We start from the raw sequence: 23,512 nt of genomic DNA, 5'->3' as shown, positions 1-23,512 counted from the left end.
TGATTTGAAAGAAGACAAAATGGAAATGATAGAGGATGTGAGGGAATTACTTGAGGTAGCAAAAGAGAAGAGTGAGAGGTTAGGATGGTGAGTATTTTGCCGTGGTATGACAGTGAAGTGTTTAGGAGGGCCATAATTGCCAATGACTTTATGCGTGGGTTATGCATGGAGAGTGGTGTGGAATTTGTGGATGTGTGCAGTGAGTACGATGGGCGAAAGGATTTATATAAGATGGATGGGTTACATTTGAATGGATTTGGTGTACGGAGGCTTGAAAAAGTGTTGATGAATGAAGTGGATGTACAGACTCAGGGAAACTAGATTTATTAAGGTGGGGGGAGTAGATATGCAGACTTTAGGGAGGCAGTTGAGTGTATGAATGAGTATAATATGCCCGAGCGAGTACGAAGGACAACAAATCAGAATGGGATAGTTAGTATAAGGCATCAAAGTAGGGATGGGACTAACGGGCTTCTGCAATTCATGTACACTAATGCCAGAAGTATTAGGAACGAAGGAGGAGTTTTTGGCCTTGGTTGGCACTTCCAGGCCACAGGTTGTTGGTATTAGTGAAACATGGCTGACAGAAGATGATAAAGCTAGTGGGATTGAATGTGATGGGTATAGCATGTTCAGGAGTGACAGGGAGAATAAAAAGGGGGAGGAGTGTTATTGATGATAGCTGATGAGTTGCAGCCAAGGAGTATAGAAGTTGAACTGCAGGATAGAGAAAAGAGCACATTGGAGGCTATTTGGTGTGAGATAGAGGCTAGCAGAACAAAATATACAATTGGGTGCTGCTATAGACCAGGTGATGGAATAGATGGTGGGGATAGTATGCATAGACAAATATAAGAAATGAGTGGAAGGAGGGTAATTATTATGGGTGATTTCAATTATGGTAACATTGACTTGAAGGAGGAGAGGGCACATGGGAGGAAGGAATTGGATTTTATGCAGTTATTAAGGGATAACTATCTGAGACAGCATGTAATAAAAAATACTAGGGGGTTTGACAGTGCTTGACCTGGTAATAGCATCTGAGAATGTGGCTGTAATGAACATGACCATGTTGCCACCAATTGGTGAGAGTGATCATTAGGTCATGACTTGGGAGGTGGCTCAAGGAGTGGAATTTACAATTAAGACAGGGTACATGTGGTTTGTCACAATATGCAAGACTATAACAACATGGTGTAATCAACGGACTAGTTAAACAAAATTGTAGCAGCAACACAAAGACTAGAGTCCTGATTTTTGGCGCCCTCTATCTGAAAAAAAAACAAAACTGTAGCTATCACATAAGACTAGAGTCCTAAAAAAAAATAAAACACTTAGTTTTTTCTTAAGATGACTGTCTCCCAAATCTTAGGCAACTTAATACAACCATATTTGTTGAGATTTGGAGTGTGTTTCAGGGTTCTGTCGCCTCTAAGAACAATCTCTCTGACTTGTAAGAGCTTCTGTGTAGTACTTTTGTGTTTTTCCAGTTGATCCTGTGTGCAGGGGGTATCGAGAGCATGGTCTGCTAGGCCCGACTTGCCATAGTGATAATTCCGGACGTATCTTTTGTGTTTGCTGATGCGGATGTTCACAGTTCTTCCTGTTTGACCTTAGTAGGCTTGATTATAAGAGCAGGGTACTTGGTAGCCTCCTGGATGTGATAAAGGGGGGAATGCTGTCCTTGGGTGAGCGGATAAGGGATGTGGATTATAGCCATTGGCCAAGAAGGTGTGGCATAAGTGAGCCAGTTCAGCAGCAAGAGCATTGTCATTGGAACAGATTGCTCTCGCTCTATGGGTTAGCATTTTTAAAATGCCATATTGTTGAGAAGGATGATGGTGTGATTGTTTGTGTAAGTATCTCCCTGTATGTGTGGTTTTCTAAAAACTGAAAATGATAAGGAACCATCTGGAAGACGTGTGATAAGTGTATCCAGGAAGGGCAGACAGTTATTAGCTTCCAGTTCCATTGTAAAGTGGTTTGGATGTTGGCTATTTAAATGCGCTAAGAATGTTTCCAATGTCTCTGGGCCATGTGGCCAAATAGCAAGCACATCGTCAACATAGCGTAGCCAAAGTGTTGGTTTGAGAGTGGCTGTATTGATTGCTACTTTTTCCAGGTGTTCCATGTAAAAGTTGGCTAGAGGGGAGAAAAGTGGGGAGCCCATGGCTGTCCCATCTGTTTGTTTGTATATTTTCCCTTTCCATGTGAACTATCCTGCATGTATTGTGAATTTGAATAGTTCAAATATATCAGGGGGAAGTGTGACTTCAGTAAATTGAGGGTTTCTATTAGTGGTACATTTGTGAATAGTGAGGTGATATCAAGCTTACTATTAAGTCTGAGCTTTTTAGGGTAAGGTGTTGTAAGATGCTTTTTAGGTGGGCTGAATTTTTGACAGAGGAGGGAGAATTGTTTGTGAGAGTGGCTAGTAGCTTTGCTAAATGTCTAGCCAGTTTGTATGTGGGACTATTTATACTGTCCACAATTGGGCGTAAGGGTGTATCTTGTTTGTGAATTTTTGGTGCTCCATAGATCCTAGGTGTTTTAACATGGAAGGGCTTGAGTTTGTTAACTGTGTCTTTGGACCAGGAAGTGACTTTTTTTAATAATTTTCGTGCCTTATTCTTTTGTGTGTTGGTGGGATTGCGATCTATAATTTTGTATGTTGAGTGATCTTGTAACAGCGTGTGCATTTTGTTTTCATATGCTGTTGTGTCCATCACCATGGTAGCATTTCCTTTGTCTGCTTTTGTAATGATAATCTGGCTGTTGTTTTGTAGCTCTTTTATAGCAATGATTTCCTTATGTGGAATATTATTTTTGGGAGGCTTGGACTTGATTAGGATGTTGGCCACATCTAAACGTATGTTGTTGGCTATTGTTGGAGGTAGGTTGTATATTCCTCGTTTGATTGACGCCATTATTTTGGCTTTTGGAACTTGTTTGGGAGTCACGGCAAAATTGTGCCCTCGACTTAAAGCACTAGTGGCTTCTTTGCTTAAGGTGAGCAACGATAAATTCACGACAATGAGATCTTGTTGTAATTGCAGTCGTTGTATAGCATTGCGTTGTTGGAGATTTTCAAACTTATTTTGGTGCCGGTTTTTGACTCTGTTGAATTCTTTTTTTAGCCGTGAGTCAAAAACCGGCACCAAAATAAGTTTGAAAATCTCCAACAACGCTATACAACAACCACAATTACAACAAGACCTCGTTGTCATGAATTTATCATTGTTCACCTTAAGCAAAGAAGCCACTAGTGCTTTAAGTCGAGGGCACAATTTTGCCGTGACTCCCAAACAAGTTCCAAAAGCCGAAATAATGGCGTCCATCGAACGAGGAATATACGACCTGCCTCCAACAATAGCCAACAACATGCGTTTAGATGTGGCCAACATCCTAATCAAGTCCAAGCCTCCCAAAATTAATATCCCACATAAGGAAATCATTGCTATAAAAGAGCTACAGAACAACAGCCAGATTATCATAACAAAAGCAGACAAAAGAAATGCTACCGTGGTGATGGACACAACAGCATATGAAAACAAAATGCACACACTGTTACAAGATCACTCAACATACAAAATTATAGATCGCAATCCCACCAACACACAAAAGAATAAGGCACGAAAATTATTAAAAAAAAGTCACTTCCTGGTCCAAAGACACAGTTAACAAACTCGAGCCCTTCCATGTTAAAACACCTAGGATCTATGGAGCACCAAAAATTCACAAACAAGATACACCCTTACGCCCAATTGTGGACAGTATAAATAGTCCCACATACAAACTGGCTAGACATTTAGCAAAGCTACTAGCCACTCTCACAAACAATTCTCCCTCCTCTGTCAAAAATTCAGCCCACCTAAAAAGCATCTTACAACACCTTACCCTAAAAAGCTCAGACTTAATAGTAAGCTTTGATATCACCTCACTATTCACAAATGTACCACTAATAGAAACCCTCAATCTACTGAAGTCACACTTCCCCCTGATATATTTGAACTATTCAAATTCACAATACATGCAGGATAGTTCACATGGAAAGGGAAAATATACAAACAAACAGATGGGACAGCCATGGGCTCCCCACTTTTCCCCCCTCTAGCCAACTTTCACATGGAACACCTGGAAAAACTAGCAATCAATACAGCCACTCTCAAACCAACACTTTGGCTACGCTATGTTGACGATGTGCTTGCTATTTGACCACATGGCCCAGAGACATTGGAAACATTCTTAGCGCATTTAAAAACCAACATCCAAACCACTTTACAATGGAACTGGAAGCTAATAACTGTCTGCCCTTCCTGGATACACTTATCACACGTCTTCCAGATGGTTCCTTATCATTTTCAGTTTTTAGAAAACCACACATACAGGGAGATACTTACACAAACAATCACACCATCATCCTTCTCAACAATATGGCATTTTAAAAATGCTAACCCATAGAGCGAGAGCAATCTGTTCCAGTGACAATGCTCTTGCTGCTGAACTAGCTCACTTATGCCACACCTTCTTGGCCAATGGCTATAATCCACATAAGATAAACAAAATACTAAACGCTCCTAAGAAACCCCTCCCATCATCCACCACAGAGAACTACAACAAAGCAGTCACCATCCCATACATTAAAGGCACATCCGATAAGATTTCAAGCATTCTTAATGAATATAAACTACGCACTACATTCAGACCATGTAGCAAATTAGCAACCTTTATCCGCTCACCCAAGGACAGCATTCCCCCTTGATCACATCCAGGAGGCTACCAAGTACCCTGCTCTTATAATCAAGCCTACTAAGGTCAAACAGGAAGAACTGTGAACATCCGCATCAGCAAACACAAAAGATACATCTGGAATTATCACTATGGCAAGTCGGGCCTAGCAGACCATGCTCTCGATACCCCCTGCACACAGGATCAACTGGAAAAACACAAAAGTACTACACAGAAGCTCTTACAAGTCAGAGAGATTGTTCTTAGAGGCGACAGAAGCCCTGAAACATACTCCAAATCTCAACAAATATGGCTGTATTAAGCTGCCTAAGATCTGGGAGACAGTCATCTTAAGAAAAAACTAATGTTTTTTAGGACTCTAGTCTTATGTGATAGCTACAGGTTTTTTTTTTTTTTTTTCAGATAGAGGGCCAAAAATCAGGACTCTAGTCTTTGTGTTGCTGCTACAATTTTAACTAGTCCGTTGATTACACCATGTTGTTATAGTCTTGCGTATTGTGACAAACTGTGTTTTTGTGCTCTGAAGATGCTGGTTATAACACCAGCGAAATATCAGCAATAAGTTAATAAATGAATTATTTACTTAGTTTCTGTGTACTAATATATATACCGTTAAAAAAATAAACAACATGTTCAATGAACACATGTCTGTCCACACGTTTAGGGTACATGTGGAATTACCAGGCTGGTAAGTATGACAAGCTTAGGAGTGTGCTTGGCTCAGTGCCATGGCACGTAAAACTGCAAGGGCTGGATGTTGATAGTGCATGGGAGGTGGTTAATAAGTGTTTGCAGGAGGCAATGGTTGACTGTATACCAAGAGTTTGAATAATAAATCAAGTAGGGGTTAAATGGATGAATAACACTATTAAGCTTGAGCTGCAAAAAAAGAAACAATTGTGGAGGGAATTTATGGAGAAAGGTGACCAGCAGGTGCAGGAACAGTGTAAAGCTCAGGCCAGGAAGGTAACAAGGGTGGTAAGAAAAGCAAAAGCAGATTATGAAAGAAAATTTGCCATGCAGGCTAAAGAGAATCCCAAACAGTTTTTTCAATATATTGCAAGTAAAAGGAAAAATGTTCATGGCAGAATGATTTTAAAAAATGCTGAGGGTAGGGAGGTAACCGAATCAGTCGATATAGTGGAATTACTGAGTGAGCACTTTGCAAGAGTATATCATCCAGGTGGTGGCATTGCAGAAACGGAAGAACCAACAGCTTATACTGAATTGTGATGAATAAAGTAGAAGTAAATAGTCTATTACAGAACCTCAATGTCAATACATCTGTGGGATTGGATGGTATACCAGCTCGTGTCATATGTGAAGCGACTAAAGAATTGTCAGTGCCCTTGACCATTTTGTTTAATTTGAGCCTCGGGTCTGGGTCAGTCCCTAGGGGGTGGAAAGAGGGGGGAAAATAGTTCCGCTGCATAAAGGTGCTTCCAAGGCTGCTGTTGAAAATTACCAGCCAATCAACATAACAGGAATCGTTATCAAGGTCTTGGAGAAAATAGTCAAGAGGAAAATACAAGATTGGATAGATGAAAATGGGATACTGTATCGGGGACAGCATGGTTTTGTGAAGGGTAGGTCATGCCTCAGTAACTTGCTCACGTATTATAACACAGTGACGGCTGAACTGGATAAGGGTAATGGGTTTACAGTGATTCTACTGGACCTTGCTAAGGCCTTTGACAGGATGGAATTCTAATCAGTAAACTACAACATATGGGAATGGATATAGGGCTGGTGAGATGGATAGGAGAGTGGTTGACAGAGAGATATCAGAGAGTTGTTTATTCAGGAGTAGAGTCCATAAGATGGCCTGTGACTAGTGGTGTGCCACAAGGATCTGTTCTTGGACCACTGTTGTTTAATTTGTTCATTAATGATATAGGAAAGGATCTGAGAGGAACAGTTCATTTGTTTGCAGATGATGCAAAGTTGGGTAGGGCAATAGTGAATGCCGATGATGTCAGAATTTTGCAGGATGATTTGGATAGATTGGAGGTCTGGGCTAAGGAGAATAGATGTCAATTTAATGTGGCAAAATGTAAGGTTATACATTTTGGGGTGGAAAGATTAGCAGCAGTTACTACATTGGTGGAACTGTACTCCAGGAAATTGATGAGATATGAGATTTAGGAGTGTTGGTGGATAAGGAGTTGAAGTTTTAGGGGGCACATTGCAAAAGAAGTGGCCAAATCAGCTCATCAAATCACTTGGTCGCTGAAGAATATGTTGACAAGCATGTTATTTTTCCTCTGTATCGAACCTTGATAAGACCTCATCTCGACTACTGTGCCCAGATTTGGTCACCTAGGTTTCTTCTTGATGGGGAGGAGGTTGAGAGGATCCAGAGGCAAGTGACCAAGATGATAGTAGGTCTGTGGAATGAACCTAATGAGAACAGGTTGAGGATTTGTGGGTTGCAAAAATTGGTTGATAGGTGGAGCAGGGGAGATAGGATTTTCTATAAAATTAATTCAGAAGATAATTTTGAGAACAGGGCTGGTTGTGAAGGACTAGGGGACATCCATGGAAGCTGGGCAAGAGTGTGGTTAGTAAGGGTGTTAGAGCTGGGTTCTTTACTTTTAGAGTGGTGAATGAGTGGAATGGGCTGCCAGAGTCTGTGGTGGGTGCTGTGACAGTGAATGAGTTTAAGGCAAGGTATGATAGATACTGTATGAATGTCGAATAGTTGTGATGAACATGATTTGGAGCCTCCCTCGATGAGTCTAAGGACTCCCTGGAGTTGCCCATAATAATAATAAAATCCAAATAAATGGCAGTATATGCCTTCCCTCCTCAACTGCTCTTTACTTTATTAATAAAAGGCGATAACAAGAGCACACCTTAACAAATCCATGTCAACTCTCACAGATAATATTACCCATATCGGCCCAATAATGTCTCCAAAATCTTAACTATAGAAGAAATACAAACTGATCTATAGTTTGACACTTCCATTCTACCACCAACCTTATGAAATGGGAAAATCTTACCCTCCTTCCATTCCTTGGGCACCTTCCCATACCCAGACCCTCATCAAAAAACCAAGTCATTAGAGCTGTTAGTTCCTTAGTACATTCTCTTAAATCATATGGTGAAATACCATCCAGTCCCATTGCCTTATTGGCTTCCAGAGAACTTAGTATTTGTAACACACACTCTCTTCTTGCACCTTCCAAACCTCGAAGCCTTTCCATCTCTCTTACAATAAAAACCATTTTTCAAAGATGAAATACCCCAATAAAGTGATCACTAAACTCAACTGTCTTCTGCATCAGTCACTATACTTCCATTTTCATTCTTTCACAATCATTTCACCTTCTACTAACACATAACGAGAGAGAATTCTTTCAGATTTTCCTTGGATCTCAGGGCTAATGTAATCTCTCCTCATATTCAAATTTTGCTTTCCTTACTACTCTTGTCACTTTCCCAGCCTGAGTCATAAATCCCTGATGCAACTGCTTTCCAACCCTCCTTTATATCTTTTCCATAGCTTCCTTTTCATCTGCAGTTCCTCTTTGATATTGTTAGTCATCCACTTTACACTAAATCTTGTTCTGTTTTTTCACTAACAGTATACCATTTGCCATTGTTGCTAATACATATTTCTTCACTAGTTCCTGTACACTGTGACATCTCTCCCAATTCTTCCATCCACTTAACTGCCCCAAGCTGATTTCTAACATGATTATAATCACTTGCCTTATAATTCCACATAAATTCTTTTCTTCTCGACACCTCTGCATGTCTACTCATCCCTCAAGTCACGACCACATGGTCACTCTCTCCTTGGTTACAATCATGTCCCCTGATGCCAGGATCAGATCTAAAAACCTTGAGCCAATTGTTTTTTTTTTGTACTGCATGTTGCATTTGTCCCTCAAGAATTCCAGAAATTCCATTTCCTTACTACTACATGCTGTTTCCCCTTCCCAATTTATACTGCTGTAGTTAAAATTTCCCATAATGATCACTCATTTTGCACTTTCTAAACTCAGCTCTCTAAACATTCCTCATTACTCACACTCTGTATTCCCTAGCCTACATCCCACTAAATATCCTATCCTGTCCACCCCTACCTCACACTATATACTTTCAAACCGTTTGTACCATTCCCTTTCAACTCCTCCGCTCTGAGAGGACAACTCGTCACTTATGATAAGCAATACTCTCCACCATGTTTGCTCTCCATATCCTGCTGAAATACACTATATACAGGAATAGAAATACCTTGGTATTTCTATTCCTGTCACCATGTTTCACTAATCCTGATCTTTGGATTGGCTGAGGCTATTAATGCCACAAATTCATCTCCTTTATGCCTGATACTCCTGGCATTTGTATAAAGAAGTATCAATGAATTGTCACTATTTCTGTACCTATTATTATTCCCTTCAGACTCCATTTGACTCTGCATAACACCATACATTCCTTCATATCCAAGTGCTATAAATAATGACAAGAGGCTACCCCTGCTTCCATCCACCTTGACAACTCTAGTTTCTCTGTACTATGATTCTCTCACTTACCCTGAGAATAACATTCATCTCCAGATGCCTACATCTTTCCTCATTCAAATACAGTCTATCCCTTGCACACAGCTCTCTTCTATCCTCAAATGCTCCCCAAGCATCGAGATAAGCCCAATCCTTTCTTTTGACACCTTCTCGCTGTCTTTCCATTCATTATTGATGCTTCTCTCCTCATCTCTGCGTTATCATATCTAGGTAACACTTGTATTGTACATCCTCAATCATAAACCTCAAATCTCTCGCTACTCAATTTACATTACCTCTCAGGCCATTTATACCCATCATCACAATCATATCATTCACTCTTTCACCTTTCTTAATTGCCATAACCCTATCTTTCTCCAGGCAAGCACTCCTCTAGAATTCTGTCTTGCACTTTAAAAATCATTAAATCTCAAGACCTCCCACCTCCCACTTCTCTTTTCATGTCTTGTTCACCTGCATCCCTCTCTTTCTCTCCTTCCATTTCTGCTTACCTGTCTTTTCATCATATCTCCATCCCTAGCTCTTGCACTATCTTGCCTTCTTCTCAATTTCTCATATTCTCTGGTACTCTGTTCTCTCTCTCTCTATCATTCCCATAACCCTCTCTCACTCTTTCTCTTGTTTGTCTCATGTCAGTCAGTCTTTTCAGTGCCCTAATATCCTCTTTCATGCTGTTGAACTCATTCTTCTGAACTCGTTCACCCCCCCCCTCTCTCTCTCTCTCTCTCGCTCTCTCTCCAAACAACCTACTCTCACTCAACATTCACCCACTCAATTGTTGTCATCATCTAAATCTACTACATTCATTTCCACATGATGCTCATCTTCCTCACCCTCACTTCACACTACTTGTCTCTCTCTGTGTGTTGGAATTCACTCATTTCTAACACACTGCTACTGCATCTATTTAAATCTAAGCTAATATCAAGGTCACCAAGCTCTTCCCAATTCCTACATGTATGTACCTGACACATTTCTAACTGTCAAGACGCAAACATGCTGAAAAGCACCACATGCCACAAAATTCTTTGATATGCATTGTAAAATTTAGTCACTGAATGGTGATATGTTGCGCAACAACGTATTGGCAAAAGGACTTACAATGACCACCATTATTGTAGCACAGTACAAAGACATGATATGCTAAAAATATACTCTAAATTACAAAAAACTTCAAAATGAAAAGCATCTGCAATCAATTACGATATAATAGGGAAAGCTCCTTGTAAATTTAGAACACATACTGTAATAATATATTGAAACCTATTTTTCTCCAACACCATGTTAACGCATCTGACTCACCTGATGCTCCCCCACTTGGTGCTGAAATAAGTTATTTGGCTTATAAGGAAAATTCGACAGGTCTTTTGGATCCATTTGCTTCAAGAGTTTTATACTGTTATTTTAATTGGAAAAATTATAATCATCCAGCATCGCTATTGTCCATGCTTGGCATTCAGTAAGATCTGGCTTTTATATATCTTCTGTAGGTGACTGATCCATCCAGTTGCTGAATATGCATTCACAGTATGATAATCTTAAAATTTATAATTTGTATTAATTTCTTCAATATATATATTTCTTTCACTTGATTTAAAAAAAATTATATTTCCGTTATATATATTTTATTTATTTATTTTAATTTTATTATTTATTTATTTGTTCTCACCCAGATAATCCTAAACTGTCTGATGCAGTTGTTCCATGGATTTCAAAGTTCAACAAATTAGCATTCCTTAATCTGACTGGTACCCAAATCACAGTAAGTGAAAACAAAACTTAATCATTAAGAACACCTAAGAAAGTGATAGCAGATCATAAAATGGTGTCCTGTAATTGCATAGTTAGAACTTTTGTCAAAACAGTTGGCCCTAGAGCCATATTTGACTCTAGAGCCAACTTTAGATTTTAGAAGACAAATTTTACTACTCATATTTATGAATTTAGGGACACAAAACACACGTGTTGAAAAGATTATTTTACTGATTAATAATAAAATAATAACTTGACGTTTCGACCCCTGTATTGAGGTCATCATCAGAAGGATGCATGTGTATAATAACCAAGCTACAATCTGTTGCACTCTATACAGGTAAATTACATCTACATTGTTAACTAATCTTTTTTCTTAGCCCCTCTAGTGATTTAAAAAAAAAAAAAAAAAAAAAAAAAAAACCTACAATAAACTCTGCTAAAGTCCTCACGTATTAGGATTCTTCTGGAATTATACAGTTCATATTGTTATATTATGATTATCTTCTGGATTTGTACAGTAAGGTAGCTATTGAATGTTCTGGGGGGAAAAAAAAACACTTCACAAGTCTTCTTGTATTGAGATTTTTCTTTGTGGTTGCTATGAATGTTGTAGATGGGTCCTCCACATTCTTGGAATGGTTAGACTATCATTTTTATTCAGATTCAGAATCATGTTTGAGCATTTCACATGCATCCTTGAATTTCTGCTAGAACCAGGTTTTGGTGCAGTGTAGGGACTTGGTACCTTTCCAGTCAATTCTGTGGTATGTTTGGAGTCAGAAAGGCTGGTTTTTCCAAAATGGAGGTATTTTATGTGTCGTTTGTGTTCATCCTTCCTGATTGGGATGGTTCGCCCTGTTTCCACTATGTATGGTATGTTACATGTGCATTGTATTTTGTAAACCCCTTTGGGTGGGCTAGGTGTGGCAGAGGATCCTTGGAAGAACTGAGTAAGTGTCTTAATTTTGTCGGGGGTTTAAAGGTGGTTTTGATATTGTATTTATGTAGTGTTCTGTCTATTTTTTCGGATATACCTCTAACATACGATATAACAATAGCATTCTTGAAATCTTTTTTGTTATTATTGGTATCTTTGTGGAGGATCTTGTGAATGGTTTTTTTACTGTATCCATTTTTTATAAAGGTATGTTTGATGGCCTCATATTCATGGTTAAGAGCTTGTTCATTTGAACAAATAGTTTGAGCTCTGTGTTTAAGGGTGCTTATGACTCCTAGTTTTTGTGTTGGGTGGTGATAAGAAGTTTTGTGTATGTACTGACCTGTATGTGTAGGTTTGCGGTAAACTGAGAATGAGAGACAGCCTGAAGGAAGACGTGTGACAAGTGTGTCTAGGAACGGAAGAGTTGTTTTTTTTCTATTTCAATGGTGAATTGGATGCGTTTGTGTTGTTTGTTCAGGTGGCTCTTGTCACACGTCTTCCTTCCAGAAGATAATTGTAATATAACAATATGAACTGTATAATTCCAGAAGAATCCTAGTACGCAAGGACTTTAGCAGAGTTTATTGTAGTTTTTTTTTTTTTTTTTAATCACTAGAGGGCAGGCTGCGAAAAAAGATTAGTTAACAACATAGATATAATTTACCTGTATAGAGTGCAACAGCATGTAGCTTGGTTCTTATACACATGTATCCTTCCGATGATGACCTCAAGACAGGGATCGAAACGTCAAGTTATTATTTTATTATTAATCAGTAAAATAATCTTTTCAACATGTGTATTTTGTGTCCCTAAATTCATAAATATGAATGCTGATCACCGTGTAACCTTAAAAGAAAAAAATTTTATTACTATCTCTAAATATAAATTTCATTAAATTTTATCAAGTTTGGAAATAATTATCACTATTGGTGCCCCATGGATCTGTTTTGGGGTCATTGTTGTTTAATTTGTATGCAAATTACAGTGGAAAGGGCTTAAGTGGTGAGCCCTATATAATTGTTTGCAGATGATGCAAAGTTGAGGAGAGTTATGAGAAGTAGAACATTTTGTAGCTCTGCAAGAGGACCTAATTAGACTGTCTGAATGGACTAGTGTATGGGGGATGTCAGTTTAATGTAGCAAAGTAGAAGGTTTTAAAATTTGGCAAGCAAAGATTGAATGCAGAGTATAGGATTGGGGGATATTTTAAGGGAAGTGGAGAGATGAAAGATCTGGAGGTGATGGTGGATAGGGACTTGAAATTTTGTGGACAATTTTGCTAAAATTGTGAGGACATCACAGCAAATTATGGGAATGATGCAGAGAACAGTGACATATAGAAGTAAGGATGTTATGATTCCATTGTACAAGATTTTGATCAGGCCACATATAGATTACTGTGCACAGATTTGGTTGACTCATCAAAAGGATGAGTTGTTGGAGCTGGTTCAGAGACAATTGACTAAGTCGGTTTCCAGTCTCTGGAATGTGAAAGATGAGGACAGATTGAGAATGAAAATTACACAGCGTAGTGGATAGAAGGAAGAGGGGAGACATGATTGAGATGTATAAGTTGGTATAGGATGTCCTCATGGAAGTAATTACCAGATTAATGTGGAGGAGATTTTTCATAAAATATCTGGAGACAGGAAGAATGAGAGGCCATCTCTTGAAGCTGCATAAGCTGTGGGAGAATAAATTTTTTGCATGGAGAGTGATGAGTGATTGAAATGCATTGCCTGAGAGTGTGGTGACCTCAGAGACAGTGAATGCATTTAAATCAAGACATGATGAGCTGTGCATGTTAGGGTGGGACCTCCTGTGATGAGTACAGTAGACTCTTGACTATCCGGAGCTCGGATTTTATCACGGAGAATTATAATAATACAGTAATTCTCCGTGATAAAATGAGGAATACGTACTGTAATTTACTTTGCCAAGGCATTGCAAGCAGGCGTCTGCTACAATCCTCCTACGTGCTGTGTACATAACACAAGTTGAGACATGCAAAGTGCAGATTTCCCCGCTTCGTCAGCTGTGTATTGGATGTCCACAAGTACGGAATACATTTGCCACTGTTCCTAGTTACGTTAGTAAATTGTTGTTTGGTGTGCTTCGTTGTTTTTTTATTAAAGATTATGAAATAGGTGATAAATGAAAAAAGGTTGTAGTGACTATGAAGGAGAAACTACGTGCTATAAAGCAACTAGACTCTGGGGGTAACGCAAAAACTATTGCTTCGAAGGTAGGAGTCAAGAAAAGTACAGTTGGAGAAGGTAGGCCTAGAACTCTGCCCTATCCGGCCTGCCCTTCAGCCACATTAGGCCAGATAGTCGAGTGTCTACTGTATAACTGAGTTGCATTCTGTTATGCTCTCACTCCTGAAATAATCCTCCTCATTGAGAACCCACTTGTCAAGACAGTGGTAAGAGTGACCTCCCCAACACACATACATTTAAGATTTAATGCATCTGATTATTTGTGGATTCCACCAAAATAATGATATCAAGGGTCTTTTGTAGATACAGATACCTATCTGTTTCTGTATGTAAACATTTAAAACAACAAAGTGAGGACTCCCATCTTAAGGCATTTCACAATTACACTATCTGACCAAAAATATCCAGACACGTACTCGAAGCTGTAATCAGATTTTCCCTGTGACGCACTTTCCAGTTGTGGACATTAATATGGGGTGGGTCCACCCTTTGCTTCTATGACTGCTCTAACTCTGCCAGGGAGACTTTCTACCAGATGTCAGAATGTCTGGAGGAATGGCAGCCCATTCTTCCCGAAGAGCTGTAGCCAGAGCAGTTCGTGATGTGGGTCATTGGGATCTGGAGCAAAGTTGGCATTCTAATTCATCCCAAAGATGATCTGTGGGTTTCAGGTCAGGGCTCTGGGTCAGTCCATTTCTGGAACATTATTGTCCACAAACCATTGCTTCACAGACCTTGCTTTATGGCAGGTAGCATTGTCATACTGATATGTCATCACAATTGATCTTCTACCGTAGACTATACGCAACTGGTCAAAATGTCCTTGTACCCTTCTGCATTGAGATTTCTGTGTAGTGTTACAAGAGGGCCAAGTTCATTCCATGAGAAACACCCCCAGACTGTAATGCTGCCACCTCCAAATATCACTGTTGGCACTACACACGCCTCCACTCATTTGCTACACCCAGAGCCTCACATTGGACTGCCACATGGTAAAGTACGATTCATCATTCCAAATTATACATTTCCAGTTGTCCACTGTCATCACTCTTTACATCACTGCAGGTGGCACTTAGCATTTACAGGAGAAATGTTTGGTTTATGGGCAGTTAGTAGCACTGCAGAACTCCTGGGTGATTGTTTCATTCGATCTCTTGCAATTTCTACAAACCACCTTCTTCAATGCTCAACGGTCCCCGTCTGTCATTAAACATGGCCTACCCCACTGTGGCTTTGTTGTGGCAATCATGTCACAGACTATTGACTTGGAAAACTTGAGGAGGGTTGAAATGTCCAATCACTAGTTCATGTTCAAAGTCATTGAGCTCCCTTGATCTACCCATTCTGCTCATATTTCTTATCACTGAACAACACACAGCTCCATAACTCCTTTTATACTGGTAAGTGAGGTCATAGTTACATCTAGACATCAGATTACGAATTACAGAGGGTTGTCTGGATACTTTTGATCAGATAATGTATTTATAACTGCAAAACTAGAGATAGGCCTGTTCATGGAGAATTACTATCCTAGCAAGTTGTCATATTCTTTTTTAGTGTATCCAGCCTAACATTGCTTTGGAAATAGTAGCAGTGTGCCTCTCAGTGGGATTTCTTATTACAATATGTTCTTTCACCAGATTCTCTTTTAACACTAATTGACTGCTTTGATAATATCATATTGCAACTGTCTCAGCCCATATTTCTTTTGGATAACTTTAATGGACAACACTTTGTTGAGTAGTGCCAACATGTGTGTGCAGACAAGATTGAGTATATGCTTGACAGTAATGACCTCTCTTCTTAATAATGGGCACAATATGTACTTCCATTCTTCCTATGTTTAGCACTATGTCCAACCCTCACTATAGCAAACTGTTGGGACTTGAAAAATGGTTTGTTATATTTCACAATATGTAGAGATATTTCACTATTATTCATAACTACAGAACTAGAGATGGGCCTGTTCATGGAGTAGTGCAGGTTTGATATAGTGAATTTCTTTTAGCAGAACATTGTACTTGTTAGAGCTTTGGTAGGGACTCTTCAGTAGTTTGTTATAGAAGTATTTTCTATAGTGAGAGACAACAACAGAATGTCTTCATATGAACCATGTTTTCTAATACAGACTCCCAGGTGAAAAAAAGATGACTAACTGAAATACATTGTCCCATCTTACATTATTTAATGCTGAAACAGTCAGCCAAACACTATTATTGAAGCAGTGATGTATTTAGCAGATTGTATTGTCCAGGCAGCAGCAACAACTGCAATTTCAAAAAAAAGTTTCCGTAATATCCAAAGCAATGGTCAAATCTTGAGTGCTAAGCAACCAAAAAAGATCAAGACATAGCATGGAGTATATTTCATAAATAGCCTACTGCCCTATATCTTATATTTTAAACTTGCTTAGACCAAAGCACATTATGTTAGAGCTAAAAATAATCTTGGATCCAATTTACGTGATCTATCAATCATACGATCAGTGCAAAAATTGTATGGGATAAAATCTGGGAAAGAGTAAGTAGAGAACACTGTGAATTTATCTACTGTGGAACATTATGGATGTGTTCTTAACCTAAATCAATTACAGAAACTTTAGGAGAAAGCTTTGCTAAAATGTCAGCAGTAGCTTCCCATCTTCTTGAATTTTTGATATTGAAAGAACAATAAGAGTAACAGCAACTTTTTTTCTTTTTTTTTTTTTTTACAAATGGGCTAGAGCCACACAGTCATTCAATTGTTAAGGAGGAACTGAAAAGAGCACTTTTATTCTCTCGTGCAAGTGGAGTAGAGCCTTATGATGTCCATTGTAAGATGATAAAACATCTTCTGTGGATTTCCTTCTCTTGCTACACAGCAGACTGTGGAAACTACTTACTGAGGAAGATCTTCCAGATTCATGAAATAAGTCAATTGTCATTGCCATTCCAAAACCAGGAAAAGATCCAACACAACCAAACAATTATTGAACTGTCACTCTGAACAGTTGTCTTTGTTAATTGAAAGGGAGATGGTAAATCCCATTTTATTTTATAGCCGGGTACGAAACTCGGATCGAAATCCATTGAAGTCCTAGAGTTTCATGCCGAAAAAAACTATCGGCGAGCCCAAGAGTAAGTAATCCCTTGGGTAGTACAACACCAGGGCAACTCCATGCAAAGGCAGAGCAAACTCCGTCACTAACCTTAATATTCTCTCATAATGTAAAACACAGCTCCTAAGATATGTATACTGTTTTACATTATGAGAAGAGGTCACTACCCAGACCAGTTTCAACCTTTTTTTAAGGTCTCATCAGTGAGTAGGTAGACCTGGAATATCAAGGTTTTAAGTGAACTGAACTTACATACCTCTACTATCGAATTGCCAAAATGGTGTACTTATATATTGTTATTACTATGTTTTAGCGGCTACTTAAGTTAATTGAAAGGGAGATGGTAAATCCTGTTTTATTTTATAGCCGGTTACGAAACTCGGATCGAAATCCATCGAAGTCCTAGAATTTCATGCTGAAAAAACTATCGGCGAGCCCAAGAGTAAGTAATCCCTTGGGTATGTGAAAAAACGCTGATAGTTTTTTTGGCATGAAACTCTAGGATTTCGATCTGAGTTTCGTACCCGGCTATAAAATAAAACGGGATTTACCATCTCCCTTTCAATTAATTTAAGTAGCCGCTAAAACATAGTAATAACAATATATAAGTACACCATTTTGGCAATTCGATAGTAGAGGTATGTAAGTTCAGTTCACTTAAAACCTTGATATTCCAGGTCTACCTACTCACTGATGAGACCTTAAAAAAAGGTTGAAACTGGTCTGGGTAGTGACTTCTTCTCATAATGTAAAACAGTATACATATCTTAGGAGCTGTGTTTTACATTGAGAGAATATTAAGGTTAGTGACGGAGCTTGCTCCGCCTTTGCATGGAGTTGCCCTGGTGTTGTACTACCCAAGGGATTACTTACTCTTGGGCTCGCTGATAGTTTTTTCGGCATGAAACTCTAAGATTTCGATCCAAGTTTCGTACCCGGCTGTAAAATAAAATGGGATTTACCATCTCCCTTTCAATTAACTTATGTAGCCGGTAAAACATAGTAATAACAGTTGTCTTTGTTATTGGATAAAATGGTAAATATCAGGCTATACTGGTATTTAGAAAGTAATATTCTCTCCAACATACAATCATTCGACATTGGACGATTTGGTTCATTTAGAAACATGTATAGACGTATCCCTAAAACAAGAACACCTGGTTTCAATTTTCTTTGACATGAACAAAGCTTATGCCACAACCTAGATATGGCATGTTAAAAGGCCTCTATAATCTAGTTCTCATCTCACAGGAGGCATCTTCCAGTTTTTATTAAAAACTTTCTCTCCAGCTGAATCTTCCAAATCTGAGTGAGAAGCACATTATCCTTCTCATACCACCAAGAAGAGGGTCTTCCTTAGGTCTCTTTCTTAAGCATGATGTTGACACTCTTTGCCATCAAAGTAAACTCAGTCACTGCACAACTTTTCCTGTAGTAATTAATGCTCAGTATGTTCTTCAAAATTTACTGTCATTCTTGTAATATGAGGGTCACTGAAACGCAAGTTTAACAAGCACTCAATCCTATCTGATCATAGGTTCTTGGTAATGAGTTCAGGTTTTCAGCAGGAAAAAGTGTACACTTTTTTCTCCCTTTTCCAGAAATGCTGTTCATCCAGACCCAGAGTTAAGAACGAAACAAATTATTATTATTATTACATGACTCATCGCTCCACAGCTCTCCATCTCCACCACTCAATTGACCAACTACAACAAACCGCAACTACTTTCTTCATCTACACCAACGGCATCGATCGCCGACCACCACCAGTATTTTCACAGACAATGACAAACAAACATGCCCATGGTGGGATTTGAACCTGCAGCCTTTTGGCTGGAGAGTGAATATGGTAACTACTCAGCCAACAAGGTCGGCAAATTATTATCCCAGTAGCAACAGAAATGACGTTTAAGACGTTGTTTCTGTTGCTACTGGGATAGTCGCTGGGAAATTTTGTCATTTTTGACATGTATTTCTTGCACATGCTCATCAACTAGGAGAAAAGTACAGAAGAAAATTGAATATCCTTCACTATCCTTCACACTCTGTCTTCTGTGGGATGGGACACAAATTGATTTTCCTTACTTCGACTTCATCATGCACTCGTTTGTCTACAGTTCTGTGAGAGAGAGAGAGAGAGAGAGAGAGAGTACCCAGCTATTGTTGGATCCTATCCATCATTAGGGTATATGAATAGATTTTGGTGCATTTTGCTCATTGCCTTGTCAAAGTTTTTATGCCAAAGCAAATGAATCTTCTCTGCCACTTTGGAAACTACACTCTAAATATAGTCACTTCCTACACATTTGTATGTTGACTAATATTTTTTTCCATACTTCGGAAAGTTCAATATTACAATCATCAGACCACCATTTCCTGTTTGGTATGTATGTGAAAGAAATTATACAATCTATTTGCATGAATGTTGACGACATGCACTGCAATAATAGTATTGTAAAAATAATCATATTAAAAATTCTGAATATTTTTACGTATTAATTATGCTTGTTAGTTTTGTTTTCATACACGCAGTGTTTGCAATTGTGTTGTGCTCGTTATGAAAATGTTATATTAGAAGTAACATGTAAAGAAGTAAAAAAATTGATATACTTACTAAACTGAATATTTGTGTTACTTATAAAAAAAGTTTATTGTGGTTTAAAAATGTTGAATTTTGTGTTTTGTGAAAGACTTTCTCTTAGCGCTAATGGATACAGCGAGTCAGCCATTTTATTGCAGTGCGTAGTTTCTGACATTTGTGGAGTGCGCATGCTCCCGGAGAGGATTTGATGTGTGATTGACAGCTGACAAGGAAAGCTTTGTGTATCCAAGTAACGGTTGTAAACAAGAGAGCGTTCGGAAGTTTTTAGAACACTGGCCGGTAAATATTCAAGTTGGAAGGAACTTGAATTTTTTTGTGTGTGTCAGTCGGAAGAAATTTCATAGTGTATTCCGAAAAGGGAATAGTGAAAATAATAGGTTTCAAGGAGGAATAAGTAATGAATAAAAGGGAATCTTGAAACTGTAAGTTTTTTTAAAGTGGAAAAAGTTAAGACTGTCATTTAGTATTGTGAATGAAAGAAGAACTTGTTGCTTACATTCTAAAGTGAATGTTTTTCTTAGAGAAAATATTGATAAGGAAGTTCTATAAGTATTAAGGATGCCTGAAAGTGAATGTTTAGAAAATATATTGATTAAGAAGATTTATAGGTATTAAGGATACCTGATCTGATGAGTATTGCTACTAAAAGGAAACAAGATAGCCAAGAAGACTTTTATTTGTGTTACATTGATTGATGAAAAGGATCCTGAAAATGAAGTACAGAGCTGTATAACTTCTGGAAAAGAACCTTAACAGAAAGAGAAAAAGACTATAAACATTTTTTTGTGATTGTGAAAGAAAGTGTTTAGTCTTAAGAGTAAGTTTATATTTTTAAATAAGGCCTTGGATCCATATTATATGTAGTTATAGTTATGTATTATTGCTAGAAGTGTATATATATATATTGTTTTAGTTTTATTAAATGTGTTTATTTTGTACTTGGTTTTGAGTCAATGATTAGTTGGATTCTGAAAGAGAGAGTTAAAGTCATTGCACCAATTGGAGTGAACTTTTGTGCAATACAATAACATATAGGGACACTCGGAGTCAAAATAAAAATAATTGTTAGTAAAAGAGATTTATATAATAAATCACCTCATAAGTATATAGTATAATTATTAACAAAGGCACAGCCGGTATACTAAATAGTTAATATATTATATATATATATATAAAAAAAGAGGGAATATATATAAAAAGAATAAAATTAACAGTATCCCTTCATTGCAGGTTTGCACTACATTATGCAGTCTGTCGCTGTGCCAGCTAAGAAAATCAAATACTCCATTATAAGTCTGCCTGCAACTGTTTAATGCTTACAGAGCACAGCCATTTACTTCCTTACCCGTTTATTCTGGGGTTTGAGATTTGAGACCTCCATTGATTATGCTGTTGTTTTTTTCATTATGACATTGTATGCAGCCAGATTTCACTGGAATGCAGTAATTATATTCACCTAACACAATATGGTTGAGGATGGTTTTGAGAACTGGAAAATAACAGGAGTAGTTTTCATGGACTTACTTGCTGCTTACGACACAGTAAGCAGCAATTACTTAACAAGATGCAGTAAACCACTGCATCTTGAGTAAAATGTACAAAATGATGAAAGATTATAAGGTCAACTAGTTAGATGCCTCCTTCAGAATTGAAGATATTTTGTTGAATTTCAAGGACTAGTCGGAGGAATCAAAAGAATGGCCTCCCTCAAGGCATTGTCCTCGCACTGATGCTTTTTAACATCTATAGAAATGATCAGCCCCTCTCCAAAGATACAAAAAGTTTTATCTATGCTGATGATCGTGCCATTGCCACTCAGGCAGATCATTTGGAGAGTGTAGAACTTAGCCATTACTATAGTGAAAACCAGTTGAAACAACCTAATCCCCTAAAAACCCAAGTCTACATTTTCCATCTAAAGAATAAACAGGCAACAAGGAAACTACAGATAACTTGGGAGAGCACTGTAATTGATCATCAGTGATCAGATAGTTCAGGTAAAATAACTGCAGTGAATTTCAAAAGATACATTGTGTGTTAGAGTGATACAGTACAATATTGATTGCAAAGGTTCATCATGCGCTTCAAGGATTTAGGCAAATTATGACCTGTTCCAGTTGCAGAAGCCATAAAAAAGAAAAAAAAATTATTGTGCAGTAAACTCTCATTATAGTTTTCCATTACAGTAACTTAGTCTCCACTATAAGTTATTGTAGTGTATGTTCTTTAAAATAGTATCATAAATGAAATTCACTATAGCATTGATGGAACTTTTCAGTGGTTTAGTAGTTTGTTATAGTAAACGAGTTCAATATATACTCATTTCACTTTATTCATTTTCATGTCATAGCCAATAATTATACCAGAAATATCATTTCTGTCTTATTGTGAAGTTTTCTGTGTGCTTATATAATCATTTGAAAAGTTTTGTTTCAGTAAATGCTTCATTTTTCAAAAAATGAACTTTTATTCTTTGATAATTTAGGAAGAATCTCTCCATGTTTTTCAAACAACACATGATTTAATAATGTCTCGAGACTGTGAGATTTTTACCGTGAAAACTCTCGGATGGGCTGCATATGTAATTCAACAGTGGATAAACTTTTGTGAACATAGAAAAGACAAAAAGGAAAAGAGGCCGTCTCGATTATGTGAGTAATGGTTTTCTGATCTATTTTTTTATTTATTTTTCGCACAGTTCTCCTCCACATGCCAGTGACTTAAGATTTTAATCTAGATAACTAGGAGACTTTCACATATCCTTTTAAGAAATGTGGAGAACATGAACTTCTAACCTGATGTCTAGTCTTCACCTTTTTGTGATGTGGTGCATTAAAAGGTATTTACTGGATTCATAACAAATGAAGATGAACAAATTCATTGTAATGCTTCATGATTATGAACAACACAAAGAAAAAAAAATATAGTGAAATTAATATTTTGCCAGCAAAAGGCTATTTTTTGAGAACAATCAGAATGTTGTTGAAACAAATCAGATTGTTTCTAATTCTAGTGCTAGCATGCAAAGACATGTAGTTGTTCAATGTTAACTGTTAAAAAGAGAATTAATAGTAGTAAAGCAGGATTTTATTGTGTTTATCTCATTACCAACTGGTTAAGTTTGCACTATTAAAATTGTATGATTTGTGTGGTATTTTGTTAGAATATTCTTGTATCAGTATTGTATCCAACATGGCAGCCACTAGTTCTAAGTAGGTAAATTTCACAGTTTGCCACACGGCATCATTTTGAAGGTTGGTCAAGAGAAGTATACTTGAGAAGAGGCGAAGAAAAATTGTTGAAGAGAAACTTGGGGAACTACAAGCTGGGCTCCTGCCAAATAGAGGTTGTCATGATCAATTTTCACTTTAACATGTTCATGCCCAAGCATTCTGCACATGTTGCTCTCACTGTGGGAACTCATTTTCTGTATGTGTATTCCTTCCATGTTGGGCAGGTGCATTGTTGCAACAATCATACTGCATGTTAGTTGCAATTTTTTTTTTTTGGTATAATTTTATTATTATTATTATTACGGGCAACTTCAAGGAGTCTTTAGACTCATTGAGGGATGCCCTGAACATCATATCAAGAACAACTATTCCGCATTCGCACAGT

At 37.8% G+C, this 23,512-nt stretch overlaps 1 protein-coding gene across 2 annotated transcripts in view; it reads left to right on the top strand.

The window, feature by feature from the left end:
* Positions 1-23,512, top strand: part of LOC150092487 (leucine-rich repeat-containing protein 42-like) — a 141,081-nt gene that overhangs the window by 97,148 nt on the left and 20,421 nt on the right. For both annotated transcript variants that reach the window (XM_090414440.1, XM_090414439.1), the window contains exons 5-6: positions 10,955-11,043; positions 22,380-22,545. In XM_090414440.1, coding sequence (XP_090270566.1) covers positions 10,955-11,043; positions 22,380-22,545 — 255 coding nt within the window. The remainder of the gene's footprint in view (positions 1-10,954; positions 11,044-22,379; positions 22,546-23,512) is intronic.

Source organism: Typopeltis vanoorti, chromosome 25 (assembly GCF_054136105.1).
Source record: "Typopeltis vanoorti isolate ZY-2024b chromosome 25, IOZ_Tvanoo_1.0, whole genome shotgun sequence".
In the NCBI taxonomy this organism is placed as follows: Eukaryota; Metazoa; Arthropoda; class Arachnida; order Uropygi; family Thelyphonidae; genus Typopeltis; species Typopeltis vanoorti.
The sequence above is the reverse complement of the archived record's forward strand: the minus strand, read 5'-3'. Positions and strand labels throughout refer to the sequence as shown.